Raw genomic sequence first — 17,969 nt, 5'->3', positions numbered from 1 at the left:
GCATTTCGTGGTGATTTTAACAAGTCCTCGTATCCGAACTGCTTGAAGATGCTTTCTTGAAATAAACAGCAACCTTTTCCTGAAGCTAAAGGGACTGTGTTTACTTTCAAACAAAAGAGAAAAAAAAGAAACCTTTTTTACATGCCTACAAGGATACGCATATCTTCTAAGGTGTTCAGAAATAATTTTTTTTTTTTCACAGTGATCTGCGTGGAACCTTAAGGGGAGATGCGGGTCGAAAAACGCGGGTTTTTTCAAAAATGGCTGATTTTTTGTTTTTACTTGTTTTGTCAAGTTTAGTATCTCTACTTTCATGAAAATAAAAATTAAAGCTGAGTTTAAACAGGAAATAGGCTGAAATTACGTTTAAAGAGCACACGGTAGCGGTTAAATGACCGAAAGTATGCTATCTTCGAGCGTCCCGCGGTCGGCATAGCGCAGTTGATCGCCGTTGCGGATCACATGAGGAGCTCAGCCAAGCCGCATTCTCCCAATCACCACAGTTGCCCGCCGTCTAAAACGCAAGCAATAATAAAAAAAAGCATGCCTACGTTGCGTTTTTCGAGCGCTGCGACTGGTTTTTAAATCACGGGGTACGAATCAAGCCTCGCCATTGGCCGCCGCGCGCGCGCATGTGGCGAAGCCCACTTGCTGCCTCCATGCTACGTAGAGGTGCGTTTCCGAGTGACGATCGTTCGGCAACTTTATCTTCGTCATGGATGAAGCACAATTGAACCAGCGCAGTCACCGAGGAGTGAAATACCGTTCTGTTCACAAATATAGAGGACGTTGGCGAAAATCGAAAGAGAAAGCTCGTCCAGTGACAACTCGACCTGTGGCAGTTAGGCCTAGTGGAACCGACGCCGATCCCTCCAGCGTTTCAGATGCCTCCGAGGAATTTGAAGCGGCGTTAGATTGTGTGAGTGCCTCGGAAAAAAAGATTGGGCATTTCTAAGGTGAGGAAATAGCCTGCGATGAGGCGTCATCTGTAGTTACTGACTTGACAGCGGTGAACGTTCTTGTGGGCGGCGCGATTTGCCCAAGCCAGCGTTCAGGACTTCCAGAATTCGGGAACCGGCCGCAAAGCGCAGGCTCGCTTCGTTTCTTGAACTACTCTGCGAGAACTCTGCCTGCCCGCAATGTGTGCTTTCCACAACATACTGATTGCGGCGAGTTATGGCGTGTAGGGATGCGAGCAAGGATGCGAGCAGAGATTGAGAACGGGAGCTCGGATGAAAGCTTCGCCGTCAACGTCAAAGCTGCTGTGGCGGCCTGTTTTATAGGAATTGGATATGAGCGGCTAGTGCGATTTTCCTCAATTATTGGACTCCACAAGCCAATGCATCATAGCTTGGCACATCTAGAGAAATAACAATGCAGAAACAAATGTCCTTGAAGCTGACTGCGGAAGCGAATGCAAATCGCCGCACACTGAAGAAAAAAAGCACATGTCGAAGTCCACTCGCAAGGGTCATGAGAGAGCGACATATGCTGCAGGAAGTTTCTAGTGCCAGTGGCTGCTTTATGGACAATTTTCTTCTTTTGTTCCAAAGTTTGATAGGAATTGAAGCCCTCTTTTTTAAATAAACATGCAATTTTAACTTCAAATGCATTTTTCTCAAAATGCAATTTTGGGCAATTTTTAGCGTTTGCCCTTCATGTTTTTGGTACTTCTGATGCTCATATCTGAATGAAATTTTGCACACATTTTCTCTGAGGTGTGAGGAGTGCCGTTATCTCTTTCAAGAATAAATACTGATCAAATATTTACAAAAAAAAAAAAATTAACACATGGTGGTGTCTTGAAATGTGGACTTGCCAGGTTCAAATTTTTCACGTCATTAGCATTCTTTATATGTACTTTATTATTAGTTTTTGGCACTCTACAGTTTATATGGATCAAAATGAGCCATCAACGATGTGTGTTTATGGAAGTTTAGTATGACAAAGAAGGGGGGCAAAAGAGTGTATATTTTACACACTGTCACTGAACAGAACAAAAACTATGCAACTTACAATAAAACTAATTGCAGATTTGAAATCAGCATAAGAAACTGAATTATTAACCAGAGTTTCATAGCTCTAAGTCAAATATTAAAGAAAAAGTGTCTAAGTCAGGCAGCTTGCACTGCATTACTCTTCAAATCCAATGATTCACAGGTGGCTCCTGAACTTCCCTCCATCATCATGAATTCTTATTTTACCTCTGTTTTCACACATAAGCCTGCATTGAATATGCCAGCCTTACAAAGTTTTAACTTCCCAGCGATAGCCTCTGTCAGCATCTCAAGGCATCTGCGCTTTGACAGACAAACTAAGCAGATCTAGTGTCGCAGGACCAGATAGCATCTTTGCTATGATACTAAAGGTTACAAATATATATCTTGCATATCTGCCATCTCTCCAGATTTACCCAGGAGACTCCATACTGAATTTTCTGGTTGTATGACCACTGCCTTTTAACTCCCGATACCAGGGGTGCGCAAACGTTTTTTTGGATACGAATCGAATATGAATATGGGAAAGAAATATTGAATATTTGAACAGGGGAGAAAACAAAATAAAAAAAGTAAAAATTGTTCAACCTGTTTATTTCAGAATTCACATGTTATTTGCAAATAAAATGTGCAAGAAAAAACTGTAAAAGCACAGAAGCATATACCCTACTGAAAAATCCAGTTAAATTTTATACAGGATATCAGATACAGGAAGGACCTGCATGAAACTGGATGGGGCTGTCGTATCGCTACTGAATGCCAGTAAACTCTTGTTAGTTTGGCCGTTAAGGGATAAAAAAAAATATCCGGCTTAACCAAAAGCTCGGTGCTCGGTTTATGGAATGGGCATGAAAAAGACGGCCAAAAACCATTTGTGTCTAAGTAATTTTATGTGATGAACACCTACACGGTGATTGTCTGCATTTCAGATGAAACCAAAGAGACAACTACGTTGTCTTCCGGTTTCGAAAGCTTCGACTTGCACGCACTATCAGGAAGGCCCTCTTCATAAAAGGGACAGTCCCTCGTAACAGACGGCCCCGTGGCAGTTTGAGGGTGCTTCACTGCACACTCATGAGTTCAAGCATTGTGGTGAAGCGCGCAGTGCAGAGAAACTGTGGTGAATTTGAAAAAAAATTTTCGGTGTATTCGGCAATTTTCGAATATTTGGAAAATTCCAAATATTTTTTTGAATATGAATCGAATAACAAATATATTTGTTTCGCATTCGAAATTTCGAATATTTGCTCACAGTTGTCTCTGCCCATGCGAGAATAGTTTTTGTGAAACCAGTGCTACAGAGCTTGCGGCCACACTAGCACCATCCAAAGCTAAATCAAGCCAAAGCTGCCATGGCTCGTTGCATTTCATGTTTGCTGTTGCAGTTGCGTGTGTTTGTGTTTAGGGTTAGCTAGGCATATGTGTTGTTTGTAAGCAGCTTATCAATAGTTATTAAATGCAGCTAGCTACCAACGCCTTCTTTACTCTTTATTGTATTTTTGTTGGCCCTTTTTATTATGCCTCCAAACTTGCTGGCACTTTTTAGCTCATAAATGCAGGCAAAGGTTTCCGAAAGTGTAGTAGAAAATATGTAGGAAAGTAGCAAATCAGTATTTTGCAGTGCTCTGAGGTTGCCCTTGTTGAGTGCTTTGACGAAAAAATTTTGCTGCGAGACCTGTGCTGTATTGAGAAGTTCATTTTGTGTTCGATATGGTTTGTGGATGTTTGCAGACGTGATAGGAATCTGCAAGACAGCAGGCGACGTAACGACAGTGACGAGGCGCAACACAAACCAGGAGCTCAAGAAGCGAGATGTGAGCCTTGTGGACCGGAGTGGTACTGAAGTGTCCCTCACTATGTGGGGAGATCAGGTGCGATAATGCAAGTCAACAGTTGCTTTGCATGGCTCTGTGTTCAAGCTGCTGCATATCTACTACAATAGAACCGCTACTGTTGCTTTCCTGGGTGCTACATTTTTCCAGCTGCTATGAATTGTTGGCGAGTCCTGATATGGCTCCCATAGAGTCCTGTGTATTAGAAATCCCACTGTTAAGTTGTAACTTGGGGCGTTCCCGCATGATACACTGTGAACGGGCACTAAAAACCGGCCTGAGTTACAAGTGCCGACGGCCATGTTTACTTTTAAGGCGGCTTGGCTTAGCCTGGACTGTTGAAAGTTTTAGCCACATGCCGCGCGCGGTGGGTATTTAGGCAGGCTGCATATTCATCATAATCAGCAGTGGCTTCTTTTTTCGCGCTTTGCTTTTGTTCTTTTGTACTGTCAATGTTATCGCGCTCTTCATGCTTCATTCCATTGCTTCCCTTCGCGGTTGACTGGAATAAGATTGCATACAGCGCGACAAGCGATTCCGTTTGTACAACCTGCGAACGCTATTTCTTTTGTGTGGATGATGCCTTTTGACCTTTGCGGTTCTGACCGATGACAATATTGTGGCCGAGTGTGTCGATGCACACAACAGTGGCGACAAAGAGGACAGCGAGTCGTTGCCGGGACCAACCTTTACGTTGGTTTCAAGGCGAAAGCCTTTAATGGCTCGTATTGTCAACAAAAGCTGTCCGTGCGAGTGGCACACCTGATTGGTCGACAGAGAAGCGACGTCACCAACCGCCGAATTCAAAGCGACCAACCAGAAGTTTCATCTTGTCTAGCAGCGTTCCTGCCCTCTGCAATCAACGTGCGCCAAGGAACGCCACGCGATAGGAGCGACAGTGTACCTTTCAAACACACACTTGTCGGAGAAAGTGTGACAGATGCTGCGCCTTTCCTTTCCTGTAAACCAATTATATTTATATGTAGCACTGCAACGAACGCCGATAAAAGGCAAACAATGAGAGGCAAATGATAGAAGAGGAAGGTAGGTTTTCGTCATTTTCCTTTTAAAGGGCCATCATTGTCCACCCTCCGGTTGAAAATATTTTCTTCCCTGGTGTCTGTGAGGCTTCGCCCCCAGAACGCAAGGCCGAAAAAAAAAATGTTTTTGAAAAGTAGTTAATAATGAAGTTACAGCCACCGCAATCAACTGATTCTGTCATGTTTCTCTCCTCCCGTTCCCTTGCAAAGGTCTTTCACTCTCCTGCCCGGTCGTCTAGCCTCCGCAAGCCAAATTCCCCTTCCTCCTCCGCGTTTGGCGGGAGGTAGGGCATGGCACTCTGCATGCGCGAAAACGATAAGGGCGAGGGAGCGCGCGCCGCTGCATTCATTGCATTCAGTCCGGCCATGGCGAGGGAAAAGCGCGCAGCGAGCGGCGCACACAATTGTCGTGTACGCCCATCCTTCACTCGTCAGTCAGCGAGACGGACCAAGAACGGGGAAGCTGGTTTCCCGACGGGAAGGATGAGAGAGCTTTGATTTGTATTTTTGCTGCTTTGCAGCGCGCATATCGCTGTAGCATTTTGCGCAGACTATCTTCGGTACCTGATCGAAGCATTGGGCTCCTTTGCTTAAAAAGTCATGCCCTGGACAGTGGCCCTTTAAGAGACATCCAACAGACCCTCTAATCTTTTTAAGCGGCAACACCCTACTCTGAAGGTATATGTTCGCTCAAGTGACTATCATTAGTCTCACGTCACTGCAAGTTCTAGAGCAAAGGGATTACTAATTACAGGCGCATTCTGGGCCTGTGCAGTTATGCTCTACTAAATCCCCTATCCCCCAATTGATAGGCTTACCCTATTCTAAATCTCCCTAATGAGTTTATTGAATTTAGTGAAAAAGAAGAGGGAAGTTTGTGCAGAATAGTAGGGGATGAGTTGTCCTGCTTGCATCTTTTCCCCTACACAGTAATACTGCGCATGACACTAAGGCTTATTTCTTAGAGTACGACACCGCATGTATTGTGTGCATTGCTAGGTTTCTTTGCCATGTTTTGTGATGACGTTGATTGAACTGATTCACACTGTTGGTCTTAGTACAAGAATGATCTTTGTCATTGGTATGTTGCCAGGTTTAAACTGGGATACCACATTGTGAGGAGTGCTACCTGAAGTGTTAAAACGCAGCCATTTTATCAGCTTTTCTTTGTTTTGCAGTGGTGTAACCTTATTCTTTGAGTTAATAAGGTAGCAAGGTTGGGTAGTTTAGCCACCATGCTACCCTAAGCATCCCAAGTTCAAATGTTAACCACATTTATTTCCGCTTCTTAACCCACAGGCTGAAAAGTTTGATGGCAGTGACAACCCTGTTGTGGCTGTGAAAGGAGCACGCGTGTCAGACTTCAGTGGTAAGTTTATTGTGCTCTTCTGACTGTGTGCCTCTGCCTTTGGCATTTTCTGTAGAAACGTGGTCGCTTGATGCCTTTAAATGTGTGGGAGTGAGACCTAGTCCTTCATCAGGAGGACTTGTTAAGTGTTTGGATAGAATCTTAACATTGTTGTCTTATCTGTTGACCAGGTTGTCTGTAAAGGATAAAACCGATATCTATGCTTGAGGATTGTGACTTGGATTAGAGCCTTGAGTGAGGACATATTGTTAAATAAGGCTGCTTAATGCCTTGGAAGTTTGCTTCTTGAGTTGGTACTTTTTATATTTATTTTTTAGTATTCACTGTGTTTCTGCTAATCTATACCTTGCTCTGCTATAACAATTCATGCTTTGTATATATTTATCTTGATAAGTGAACTGCGTGTCACACTTTAAGTCATCTATATTTGCAAAATAGATCAGTTGCTCTGGTTGCCTATATATAGAAGTATGTTGGTGCTCTCCTACATTTAAACTGAGATAATGGCGTGGTTACTTAGCAGTTCAATTCGTTAATCCAAAGGTTTAGCTTTTGTGTGCGGTTGCTTTTGTTTAGTTCTGTTTTCGTTTTTGTGAAGTATTCCTGTTGTGGTGTCTAATTTGGGACCTCTTCCTATACATTTGTAGTTGAAGTTGCTAGGAAAGACAATAGCTTTTCTCTCTCTCTCTCCTTGATTGGAAGTCCCCAGTGATGTTTTCATGCCGTAACCAAAAATATCCTTAAAGGGCAGCTGAAGCGGTTTCAGATTTTGGCAAGCTTGAAGGAGAGAAATGTATGAAATTTGCAGATAATGAATGCAAAGTTTTTTTGTGCCAGCATTTGAACTGCTGATGCAATTGTTGAATTAAGTTCCGTAGGAGTTCAAACTTCTCCGGAGTGCACCGCACCGGTTTGGGGCTGCAACAATGACATCATGCGTAGCGGCACTACGCTTCAGGCAAAGAAATGGTTTCCTGAATACAGAAAACCGATGCTACGGAATGTGTAGCTCATGAAGATTTGCTTAGAATCACTGGACGACGCGCAATGGTATCTGGGCAAATTGAGGGGAAATCTTAAGATTCGGCAACCATGACGTCATTGTGAGTTCTTCTGCACTGCTTCGGCACATTGAGGAGAAGCCTTACTTTTAATCTGTGATTACGTCATCATTTTAAATGCTAGCACAAAACCAGTTCGCAGGCTTTAGCTACATATTTAGTGCACTCGAACCGCTGTATCACGTCCAAGTATCGAAAAAATCACTTCAGCTTCCCTTCAGCTTGTACACAAAAGTGTTTGTTTCTTGCCTTTTTACCCTGCAACAATTTGGCGAAAAATGAGAAAATTCTGGTTCCTAAATATCCCTGAAAGTATGTAAAGATTCCCTTTTCGTCAACTTTTACTTTGGAAATTTTTCGGCAAAGGAGAAATCTCTTGAATGGAACATCACTAGAGGTTCCAAGACGTATTGTGGATGCATTTGTGTGGCATTGTCAAGGAGGCAGTGCTGGTTCATACCGTGGTTCCTTTGCAGGGGTCTCGCTCTCTTTGATTAGCTCCAGCATGCTGCAAGTGAACCCAGACATTCCAGAATCCCATGCGCTGCTTGGTTGGTACACCAAAGAGGGTGCACTTCTGCAGACACGTTCACTCTCGACTCGCGCCGGTGGAGCCATGGGTGAGTGAGGTTTTCGAGCAGCAAAAACATCTGCGTTAGGGGTCATTTCACTTGTACCCGTGTTTTGGATATAATTTTCGCATTCAAAGTCAAACCTAAAATTATAAATTGAAAATTTAGTGTCAGGGTCCTGGCTTCGTTTTTCTTTTTTTCGGATTTCTTTCGAGCGTCTTGCAAGATTATGCTGTATAACCCTTCTGACATACTGTCTTTATGTCTCTAGTTATTGTTTTCTCAGTCTGGCATATTCTGTTACGAAGTCAGTATGTTCTTTAAGAAGCAGAAGTTTAATGAAATGAAGAAACAGTGTTAAAATCAGAGTACTGGCTTTTTTCACCGCGTTCATTTTGCTACTTGATTGCAATAAACAATTTGTGAGCCACTGATGTCAGTGCCCAGGCTTATTCTGCATGCCTTATCTCCGTTATAGCTAGTTTAATCAGTCTTGTATAGCTTGAACTTTTTAACCCGTGTATCTAGGTTTGTGGATGTATATCTTTGGGACAATGGAAAACATGGGCAGTTACGAGGAGTTTTAGGGAAAAATATTATATTAAATGAAATTATACTTCTGCTATAAATGTAGCTGTTTAAATAGATGGGCTTTCAAATGCAGAAAAAGAAACTTGCTTAAACGTTATGTATGATGTGAAGAAAAATCTGTAACGCAATCTTGTGCAACCCAAGTACCAGTTCCGTGCAGTGGTAAAAGACTGAATGGTGGCCTGATCTGATCCGTGGCAGATGGAGAGCGCTGTAGAGATTTCTCACATTTCAGTACAGTTTCAGCCACAGAAGCTTCACGATGCTCGTGCATGTCACTGGATGAGGGGTGTGCGAATATTGAAATTTTCAAGTACGAATCGAATACCAATTTCTCACATTTCAGTACAGTTTCAGCCACAGAAGCTTCACGATGCTCGTGCATGTCACTGGATGAGGGGTGTGCGAATATTGAAATTTTCAAGTACGAATCGAATACCAATATGGGGGAAAAATGGCTTCGAATATTGAATAGAATGTCTGCTCAGTGAAAAAAAGAACGAGAAATTAAAAATAACTTACATTATCCATCTTGTTGTGATCTCAATACTTACAGAGTGTTTGCAAATAAAAATTAAACAGAAATTGCACAGAAGTGTACACCCTGCTGAAAGGTCCAGTATAAATTTTATGCAGGATTCCATATTCCGGTTTTTGTAATCCGGGTTTTGTAGTCTATCGATAGACTTGTGTGAAACGGGTTGGAGCTGTTATATTGCTGTTGAATACAGTAAACTCCCATCCATTCAGCCTTCGTGGGACCAGAAAGAATATCTGAATCAACCGAGAGCTCAAATTATCGAATTGGCCTGAAAAAAAGAAATGCCAAAAACTGTTAGCATCTCAGTAATTTTATCTAATGAACACCTGCATGATGATTGTCTGCATTTGAGAGGAAATACAAGTGAGAACGATGTTTTTGTCGCGGTTTCGTCAAATGCTTCGCCTTGCGCACACTTTTGGGAAGGCTCTCTTCACGAAAGATAAGGTCCCTCCATGCACAACAGTCCCTTAGCGTTTTGAGGATGCTTCACTGCATAGTCAACGCCGTCGAGCATTGCGGTGAAGTGTGCAGTCCATGAAACTGCGGCATGTTCAAAATTTTTTTAATACCTATACGAAAATTCTGAATGTGTTTTTCGAATATGAACCGAGTAACAAACATATTCGATTTGTATTCAAAATTTTGTATATTCGCACACCCCTACACTCGACCTAGTGAACTTGAACTTTTCCTGGGGCCCTGGCCACAGCGACTCGGTGATTGGTTAGGGCTCCCGACCACTGAATCTAAAAACATGGGTTGATCCCAGCCACGATGGCTACTTTTCGATGGAAGTGAGAAGCAAGGCGTCAGTGTACTGTGCGGTGTCAGTGCACATTAAGGAACACAAGATAGTTGGAGTTTTCAGAGCACTCCACTAAGGCGTCTCTCATAGCCTGAGTCGCTTTGGGACACCAAACCTTATAAACCAAACCTTTCCCTAGGGCTGACTCTCTCCCAGGATTTGTCTCAGTGAGCATTAGTTGATTCTTGTTCCCATATTTGTTCGTTTTTACGCAGATTCAGTGATCTGAGTTGAAGAAGAAAAAAGAAAGCATTGAAAGGCTGATAAATTTTTTGACTTGCTCGGTTCTATGCTAACATTGTCACCCAGGTACATGCCATATTCCCCTTGAGGCAAAAACTCCATCCACTTCTGCGTTGATGGAAGTTCATTTGATTAACGGCATAGGTTGTTGAAACCCTATAGAATAGAAGTAAAATAGTGAGAATGTGTTGTGAGCACGCACAACTACTCTGTAACGAACTAAAACCAGAAGTATGCTCACCTTGGGCCACTAGTTGACGTTCCAGGCTTATACCTGAATCATCACTGGAGCAAAGTTAGAACTCCTGAATTCGTTTGACTCTTCGCTACAGCTGTCATCAAAACATTTGCTGTAGAAGCAGTGGGAAGCATGCAACCGACTCTTATTCCTTTGCATGCTCTGAGATGTTTATATTTGAGATCACCACCATCAAAATGATTCTCTCTGCGAAAATGACAAAGATCTACGCAGAAACCAAAACTGCATTTGCCGAACCATCTCATAAAAAGGGCTTTATATCTGAATGTGCAAAAAGTTGAGTTGGTAGCTCATGCAAAACTACCAATCATGTGGGATCGATGGCCTACGGGCATGTTCCTCAAAGATTTAAGTACTGTAGCTAGTCGTTTCCAGTGATAATTCCCAGCGTCATTCATGCAGGCGGCAATGCCAACTGGAAGACCTTAGCGCAGGCTAAGGCGGAAAACCTGGGCCAGGGTGATAAGCCTGACTACTACAGTGTCAAGGCATGTGTGTCAATCATCCGCAAGGAGAACTGCCTCTACAAGGCGTGTCCCAGTGAGAACTGCAACAAGAAAGTGGTTGATCTGGAAAACGGCTACTACCGGTGTGAGAAGTGTGCTCGGGAGACTATGGATTTCAAGTGGAGGCTTCTTGTCTCGGTATGTCTTCGTTTGGCGGGTGGAGGCTGCTACAAGGTGGCTGGAATGGTGGCTGACCTTAGTGGGCCAGCTTTTAAGCAACGTACGGTATTTCTGTGGCTGACATGCAAGGTTGAAAGAAAAAAAATGTTAGGTGCCATAAAAAGGCGAGCTTTTGGTTCTTGACTTTAGTGGCTTCCAGTAAGGCCAGTGGCTTCCAGTAAGGCCCTGCGAGAAAAACATGGGAAGAATACACCGCCTCATAAGTGCATAGCTAGCAGTGGGCACTGCGGGCCTGGAGAGCCTTTGAGGGTATCAAAGTGAGCTGCATGTACTTGTGTGAGGCCAAAGAAAGCTTCTAATCACAGTTATTAAAGAGGCGAAGCTACAATGCACACAGTCTGGCTTTTAACACATGGGAAAGACAATAGAAATAACAGCAGTGTCTGAATGGTGATGATGCAACCAGAAACAAGAGTATAAGAAAGTGATGAAATGGCTGTCATGAAAAGAAAAAGTTTTTTTTTTGTTTGAAGGTGACCACTTGAAGAGAAAAGAAACTAAGTCCTTATATTAAAAAAGAAGTCTTAAGAAATAAACCATGATTTCGTTAGCACAGAAATACAAAAGATGCACTCTTTCATTTCTGAGAAGTAAATGTAAGCACTGAATGTTCTTATCTGCTACTCCGCTGGTGTGTGTAAACCTAGAATATGCTTTTATGTGGAACATGCAATGCAGGCTCTTATTATGCATGCTTTTCCCACACTGCGTGTGTAAGGACGAGCAACCCAGAACTCCTTGCTGCACTTTTCTTGCCCGCGTGCAGGCAAATCTGACAGACTTCAGTGATGGCCAGTGGGTCACCTGTTTTGGCAAGGAGGCTGAGCAGCTTATTGGAGCGTCAGCAGAAGACTTGGGCGAGATGTATTCAAAGTCCAGCAAGGTACAGTGAGCTCATAGATACGTCTTGCCGTGAACATTGTGCAGTTTCTATTCCCTGCAGATACTGCTGGCTTTCAGTAGGTCAGCTGTCTTTCCCGACGGCTCATTACAAGCTGTGTACTGAAACAATGGGATGCTGTACTTTCTCGACAGACACAGGTGTATGAATCACTCTGTATTGCAGGCATCTTAAGTGTGGTTATGAAGGACTGTTTGTCACCAGTGGAAGTCGAGAAAGCATGGAGAGAGCTTACTGGCGGGACTTGTTTTATAATTTGTTTTATCACTTTGCAGTAAAATATGCGTGACCTTAGTTTAAACTTTGAATGCAGAGAAAAGCATGCAGATAGCTGCCGACAGGGAAGGTATCTAGTTCAGTGGGCAGACTGTAGCAATGCGAACACCTTAGTCACGTTGCCTGGTTCTAAGTGGCTCGTACACAAAGGAAAATAGCTCTTCTGCCTGAGAAGGACATTCTTGTGGGCCAGTTGGTTCATGTTCAAAGAAAGGAAAAGTTGCTCTGCAAGGTGACGATGAAGGGAGAGGAACAAGCATGACACTACAGGTGCCGCAACACGTCATGTTGTAAAACAGTACAGCTAGCACTGCAGCTGGCATTGCTGGAGCTTCAGGATTTGCGCCAACCTGCATTATCTACTGTAAAAACCCGCTTATATTATAAGGTTCTTACGCTATTATATCAAGTCAGATTTCCGCCTCATGTTATGTGCAGACACGAACAAATTTCAGCTTGAATTCGCAGTTGTGGCCTCGTTATTAATCAGCGCTGTCAGCATCAGGCTTCCTGCGAGAGGAAACTATTGAGCAGTGGCGTCGGCTGACTGTTCCGATTGTGTCGGTTTCACCACGTTGCCTCTGCATTCTTTGTGAACATTGTACCTGCAGCGCGCACACGACCGGAAGCATGCTGAGCACACCTTGCACCAGTCTCTCATGTGCCTCTCCAGTCATGCTGGCCATTCCCTACTGCCGAATCGGAGACATTTGACCAGTACGCCCTAAGGAACGCTGCCGGTCGCGCAGGATGTTGAGCACGCTTAGCCATACTGAGAAAGATTTTATACAGAAAGATGTGTCTAGCATAGTAAGGAACTGTCAGCAGGTGATACACGTGCCATACGACAACGATTACAAAAACCCTGAATCTGAGAACACTTCCTGGCGCACACGCCGCCCGACTGGGAACAGGCGTGAGCCCGGCACATGATGGCTGGCAGACCTTGCGCTACCGTTCTGCGTCCGAGCTTGTAGTGGCCTACCGGTTTTAGAACTGGCAAAGGACCATGTGGCTTCCGTGATTGCCGGGGCGATAATGAGCTGCTCTTCTTCTCAGGGTGCGTGAAATTCTCCGATTAAGCATGTTTGCGCGAGCAGGGTTGGGAACTAGAGCTGGCACATGAAGGTTCGTGGCACTATCCAATGTATGGTGTGCAGGTGGCGTTAAATGCGAGAGTGCGGAGCGGTACTATATGCGGGGAAACTTGGAAATGAAACGCAAATTTATACTTTTGCTGATCTTTCCTCGCTCGCCTTTTGCGTGGATGAAAACATTTTTTTTTTTTTTTTTTTCATTTTTTGGTATCTCGAAATTACTCCCTGTATTATATACGGATTTTTATGGTAAGTTGGGGGTATAGTAGGGATGTCATGGGTAACAGCACTGGCTAAGGCTTTGGCAAATGATATGGTGCTACTGAAGGCACGAGACAAGAAGAAATAAGAGAAGAGCGTCTGCAAGGGGAAGCAGCTAAAACTCAATATGAACTTTCTCTGTTCCCCTTGTGGGTTTAGGAGAAATTCTTTTTAGATGTCTCACAATATTGAGGCATTATTGAGGCAGCATCGCAGAAAATAGATACATAACTGGTGCCTGATAGTCAGCACGGCCAGGTACCTAGTAGGCTTTCCCTGGCCTGGTGCCCAGCCTTTCTGAGGTGAAATGCTCGGAAAATGGGCCTTTGACTCCACCTTGCATAGACAGCTGTACTTTGTTCCTATACTGTACTCGTACTACACTACTATTTAGCCAGAGCTCCACTTCTGCTGTCAAAAAAAAAAACCTATATATTCATCATCACCATTAGGCGACCAGTACTTGTTAAAGGGGGTGGGGAGTAGCAGAATCTTGACAATGCGATTACAGTTGATCCAATTTTTACTATAATATGGATTTTAAGACTCTCTTGAGCAAAGTATGCTGATACAATATGCTGCAGGCAGGCAAAAAAGCGGGGCATCTGCACGTGGGTGCTCGCTATTAATGGCTTTCAGAAGGGATCACTTCACGACATTGAGACAAGGTCCAGACAAACATTGCGGACATTTTTGGCTGAAAATTGCTGTGCCAATGCAGATATATCCAATCCCCCAGCACCAAGTGGTGCTTGTTCCAATGGCAGTCAACAGACTTTGCCACACTACTAACCCAACTGTTGGTGATGCAACATTTGTTCATGCCTTTATTTTGCATTAAAATATTGCCCATATATCGTTGGAAAGTAGAGTTGCTGACCTATTTTCTGGACACTGAAGGAGCCAAAAAAACGTGTGGAAAGCCAGGCAGTCCGAAGAAAGAAATTCACAATAAAAATTTACATCACTCTATTTACCGAGTAGCTTGAAAAACTGGTTCACCTGTTTCTGCGTCAATTTCCTTATTCTCATAGCCGGTCTCCTCGCTGGAGCAGCAGGGAAAAACCGCGCAACGGTCAGAGCGGTGCGATGTTCAAACAAAAAGAGATACTGGACACCGGCAAGCTAGTTTGAGCAAAGACTTGCTGCTCCCTCGTGACTCTGTCAGCGCCTTTTTTATTCCGTGTGGGAAAAAAAAAAAGTGCCGGCTGTCTCCGCAGGTGCAGTGAAAGTCTGCTGCGCGTTGGTTTCAAAAAAAGAAAAAGTGGCACTATCTCTCTAGTTCCAGCTGCTGTCCAGCCAGCGCAAGGCTCTCTTGGAGGTTGTGTTTAGTTGGGACACCGGTGTATTTCAAAACAAATAAAATCAGTGTCTGTTGTCTGTTGGCAGCAGGCGCTTTCTAAGCACTAGACAGGCGTGCAGTTTTTTTTCTCCGTGCTTGCGCATTGCTGTCTGCAAGCGGACTCGCGCTGCTGGCTCTCGTCGCGACTACATGCATGCCTTAACATATTATCAAGAGATAGAAGCATGCTCGTGCTACCTGACTCGTCCTCCATCCTGCGGAGCTCTGTCGCCGATGGCCGATGCAACTGTGCAGTGGTGCAGGGCCCAGGCCGCCCAATTTCGGGGAGTAACGGGTCCATTAACTTGCCACAGCTAGCGTTTGGTATGCGGGATGCATGTTACACGGGTTCGAGGTTGCAGAAAAGCGAAATTGCAGCGATGTGGCAATTTTTTGTAGCTTTTGACCTACTATAGAGAGAAAAAGCCCGGAAAGTAATGAGAAAAGTTTCAAGCGTCTAAAATTTGGTCTGCGCTATACATTGACTCTATGGAGTGCGTAACGATGCCATGGCAAAGCTGAACAGTCAGGCGAGTCGGAAAAATTAGTTCGCGACAGTAATTTTCATTTAAAGGTAAACTGGGAATCCTGAAGGTGACAAAGACCCAAAGAGGAAGCATGGCGACATAGCTACGTCTAGCACCCTTGAGGCTCTGCATCATAGTAGTCAGACAGCGAGACATAGTTACGGTGAATGGGCAGTTTTACACAGTTGGTTGCATTTTACATGGAGCACAAATCAGCAATATGGTCTTTTTCTGCCGAAAACAATTGTGCCATGCAAATATGGATGTATTTTCATTGTCTTTGTATTCAATTTGTGTTATTTTGAATCACATGAATTTTGGATGACGAAAATATTTCACACGCTTTTTTACTGACACTCTACTGCATTATGGCATGCATGTTTGTGTTGGGACAGGTACTTGTTGCCCTGCCACGGTGGCTCAGTAGATAGGATGCTTGACTGCTGATCCCATGGATATGGGTTTGATGCTGGCTGCGTTGGGTGCTTCTTGATGGAGGTGGAAAGGCACCCATACGTACCATTTGTAATGTTGGTGCACGGTAAACAACACTAAGTATTCAAAATTTTTGGAGTCGGCACCCTCATAGCTTTAGTTTCTTTGGCATGTTAAATCCTGTAAATTAAACTAAACGAGTGCTTGCTATTTGTGTATGCAACACATTACCAAAGTTCCTTCTTTTCCTTTAGTTTCTTTGGCATGTTAAATCCTGTAAATTAAACTAAACGAGTGCTTGCTATTTGTGTATGCAACACATTACCAAAGTTCCTTCTTGGTATGTACTTTTCTGTTGTGCTCATTGCTTTGTGACTGTGAGTGGTTTGGGAGGAAGAAAGGTAAAGGCAGTCTCATTGTTTGATATGGTGACAAAGCTGTCTTGGAGCAGTCACTTCTTACCTTAATGGTTTCGTTTTCCATGATCAAGTACTTATTTCCTTGGAGCATTTCAAAGCTTCTTCACTTAAGTACTTCCACTGCTGTTATTGCCCACATGGCCACCTGAAGAGAGAGTTTGTTTTCTAATGCTCACTTGTATCCTGACTGGTGTGTTCTTGTTTTGATAAAGTTTTCTTGGCCCCCATTCTTTTCTCTTTTGGTACTTTAGGAGGACAGCAGATATGAAGACATCCTGAATGAAGTCCCCTTTAAGCCCTTCATCTTCAGGCTTCGGACCAAGATGGAAGTCTTTAATGTGAGCGATGGCAGTCATGGCTCCTATCACACAACCAAAATATTGAGTGGGCTGCATACTCATTTTTGTGTTATATAAACTCAAAAATTCAGGCTGTTTAATCAGCATGAACATCATGTCCATAAAATCCATGTGAACTAAAGAATGAGTTTTGTTACGTTGTATTGAGCAGAAGCTAGACCTATTTACGTTTACATAGTACATAGAAGTGGTTTTCTTGCAAAGCAGTTTGTACAACTGATTTCAAGTTTTGCCTTCATCCCTGCTCTTTAATCTTATTGCAGGACGAGAGCCGCCTGAAGACTTCCGTTATGTCAGTCGCTCCGGTGAACTATGTTGAATACACACAGAAGCTACTCAAGGACATTGCTGAGCTTCGCAAACTTCTGTGATTGCCAAGCAAGGCACCAAAGAAAAAACTGGGTGCAGAACAAATATCCAAAAAGGTCTACCCAGCGTTTCAACATTACTCTGATTGTGCATGAAAGTGACTAATTTAATCAGCTGAGCGATAATCTGTAATCATGACTGTATAATAAAAGCCTTCTAGAATACGCTGTCTATATTTTTTTTGCATGTAATGTCAGTTTCGAAATTGGAAGCGAGTGGCAAGTTTCAAAGGAGTAGACTCACCAAAATTTTTTTTTTTTTTTTTTTCATGGCGAGAGCCTTAAATCATTTTTTTAAGGTCACATTGTGAGGTACAAAATAACGAAGTGTGCTGGTGAAAACACTGACACATTGTTTTCTCCAGGGAGTGCCTACACTATGGGGAAAGGTCCTCAGACCTCTTCCACATTGTGTGGACGTGCCTCTCCAACCGTGCTCTTGCACCCAACCCAAGCCCCACCCGGAAGGACTGGGAGGCGACCCTACTCGCCTGCTCAGACTTGAAAGCCCAAAAGGCAGGGGTCAAACGAGCAGTGGTGGTAGCAGAAGCCACTGGGGTCCCGTACTAGGGATTCCACCTAGTGAAGGGAAGGGCACTAAGCCTGACCCCAGAGCAACTTCTATGTAATTCTCTAATTTCAGAGGCAATAAACTTTTTTACCACCACCGCTGGAGGGTTCTGAAAAAGAGCGATGGAGTGCAGTCTGAGGTTCGAGGGAAATGTTAGCGGCTGCGCTGGAGGGCATTGAGGGCGTTGAGGGAAAGAGCAGCAGCAGCACTGGGGAGGGGGAGAAAAATGTTGACGATGGTGCTGAGAACGGTAGCAGAGTATAGAGGGGATTTACAGCAGCGCGCTCAGCAAAGTTCTTGCACACCTCACGTGACCTCAGCATGTCTGTAACGTGTTTGCTGCTGACGTTTGGAACCGAAACCGCTCGAGATAAGTTCAGTTATGAATTATTAAGGCGACAGCCATAATAATAG

At 43.8% G+C, this 17,969-nt stretch overlaps 1 protein-coding gene across 1 annotated transcript in view; it reads left to right on the top strand.

The window, feature by feature from the left end:
- The window catches only part of LOC146196565 (replication protein A 70 kDa DNA-binding subunit-like), a 31,141-nt gene extending 13,992 nt beyond the window's left edge, over positions 1-17,149 (top strand). The window contains exons 10-16 of the mRNA XM_084598313.1: positions 3,729-3,868; positions 6,169-6,238; positions 7,776-7,919; positions 10,716-10,957; positions 11,766-11,882; positions 16,509-16,595; positions 16,880-17,149. Of these exons, the coding sequence (XP_084454439.1) occupies positions 3,729-3,868; positions 6,169-6,238; positions 7,776-7,919; positions 10,716-10,957; positions 11,766-11,882; positions 16,509-16,595; positions 16,880-16,987 (908 nt within the window). The 3' untranslated portion in view covers positions 16,988-17,149. The remainder of the gene's footprint in view (positions 1-3,728; positions 3,869-6,168; positions 6,239-7,775; positions 7,920-10,715; positions 10,958-11,765; positions 11,883-16,508; positions 16,596-16,879) is intronic.
- The last annotated feature ends 820 nt before the right edge of the window (positions 17,150-17,969 follow it).

Source organism: Amblyomma maculatum, chromosome 3 (assembly GCF_055883805.1).
Source record: "Amblyomma maculatum isolate TAMU_Amacu chromosome 3, ASM5588380v1, whole genome shotgun sequence".
Lineage (NCBI taxonomy): Eukaryota > Metazoa > Arthropoda > Arachnida > Ixodida > Ixodidae > Amblyomma > Amblyomma maculatum.
The sequence above is the reverse complement of the archived record's forward strand: the minus strand, read 5'-3'. Positions and strand labels throughout refer to the sequence as shown.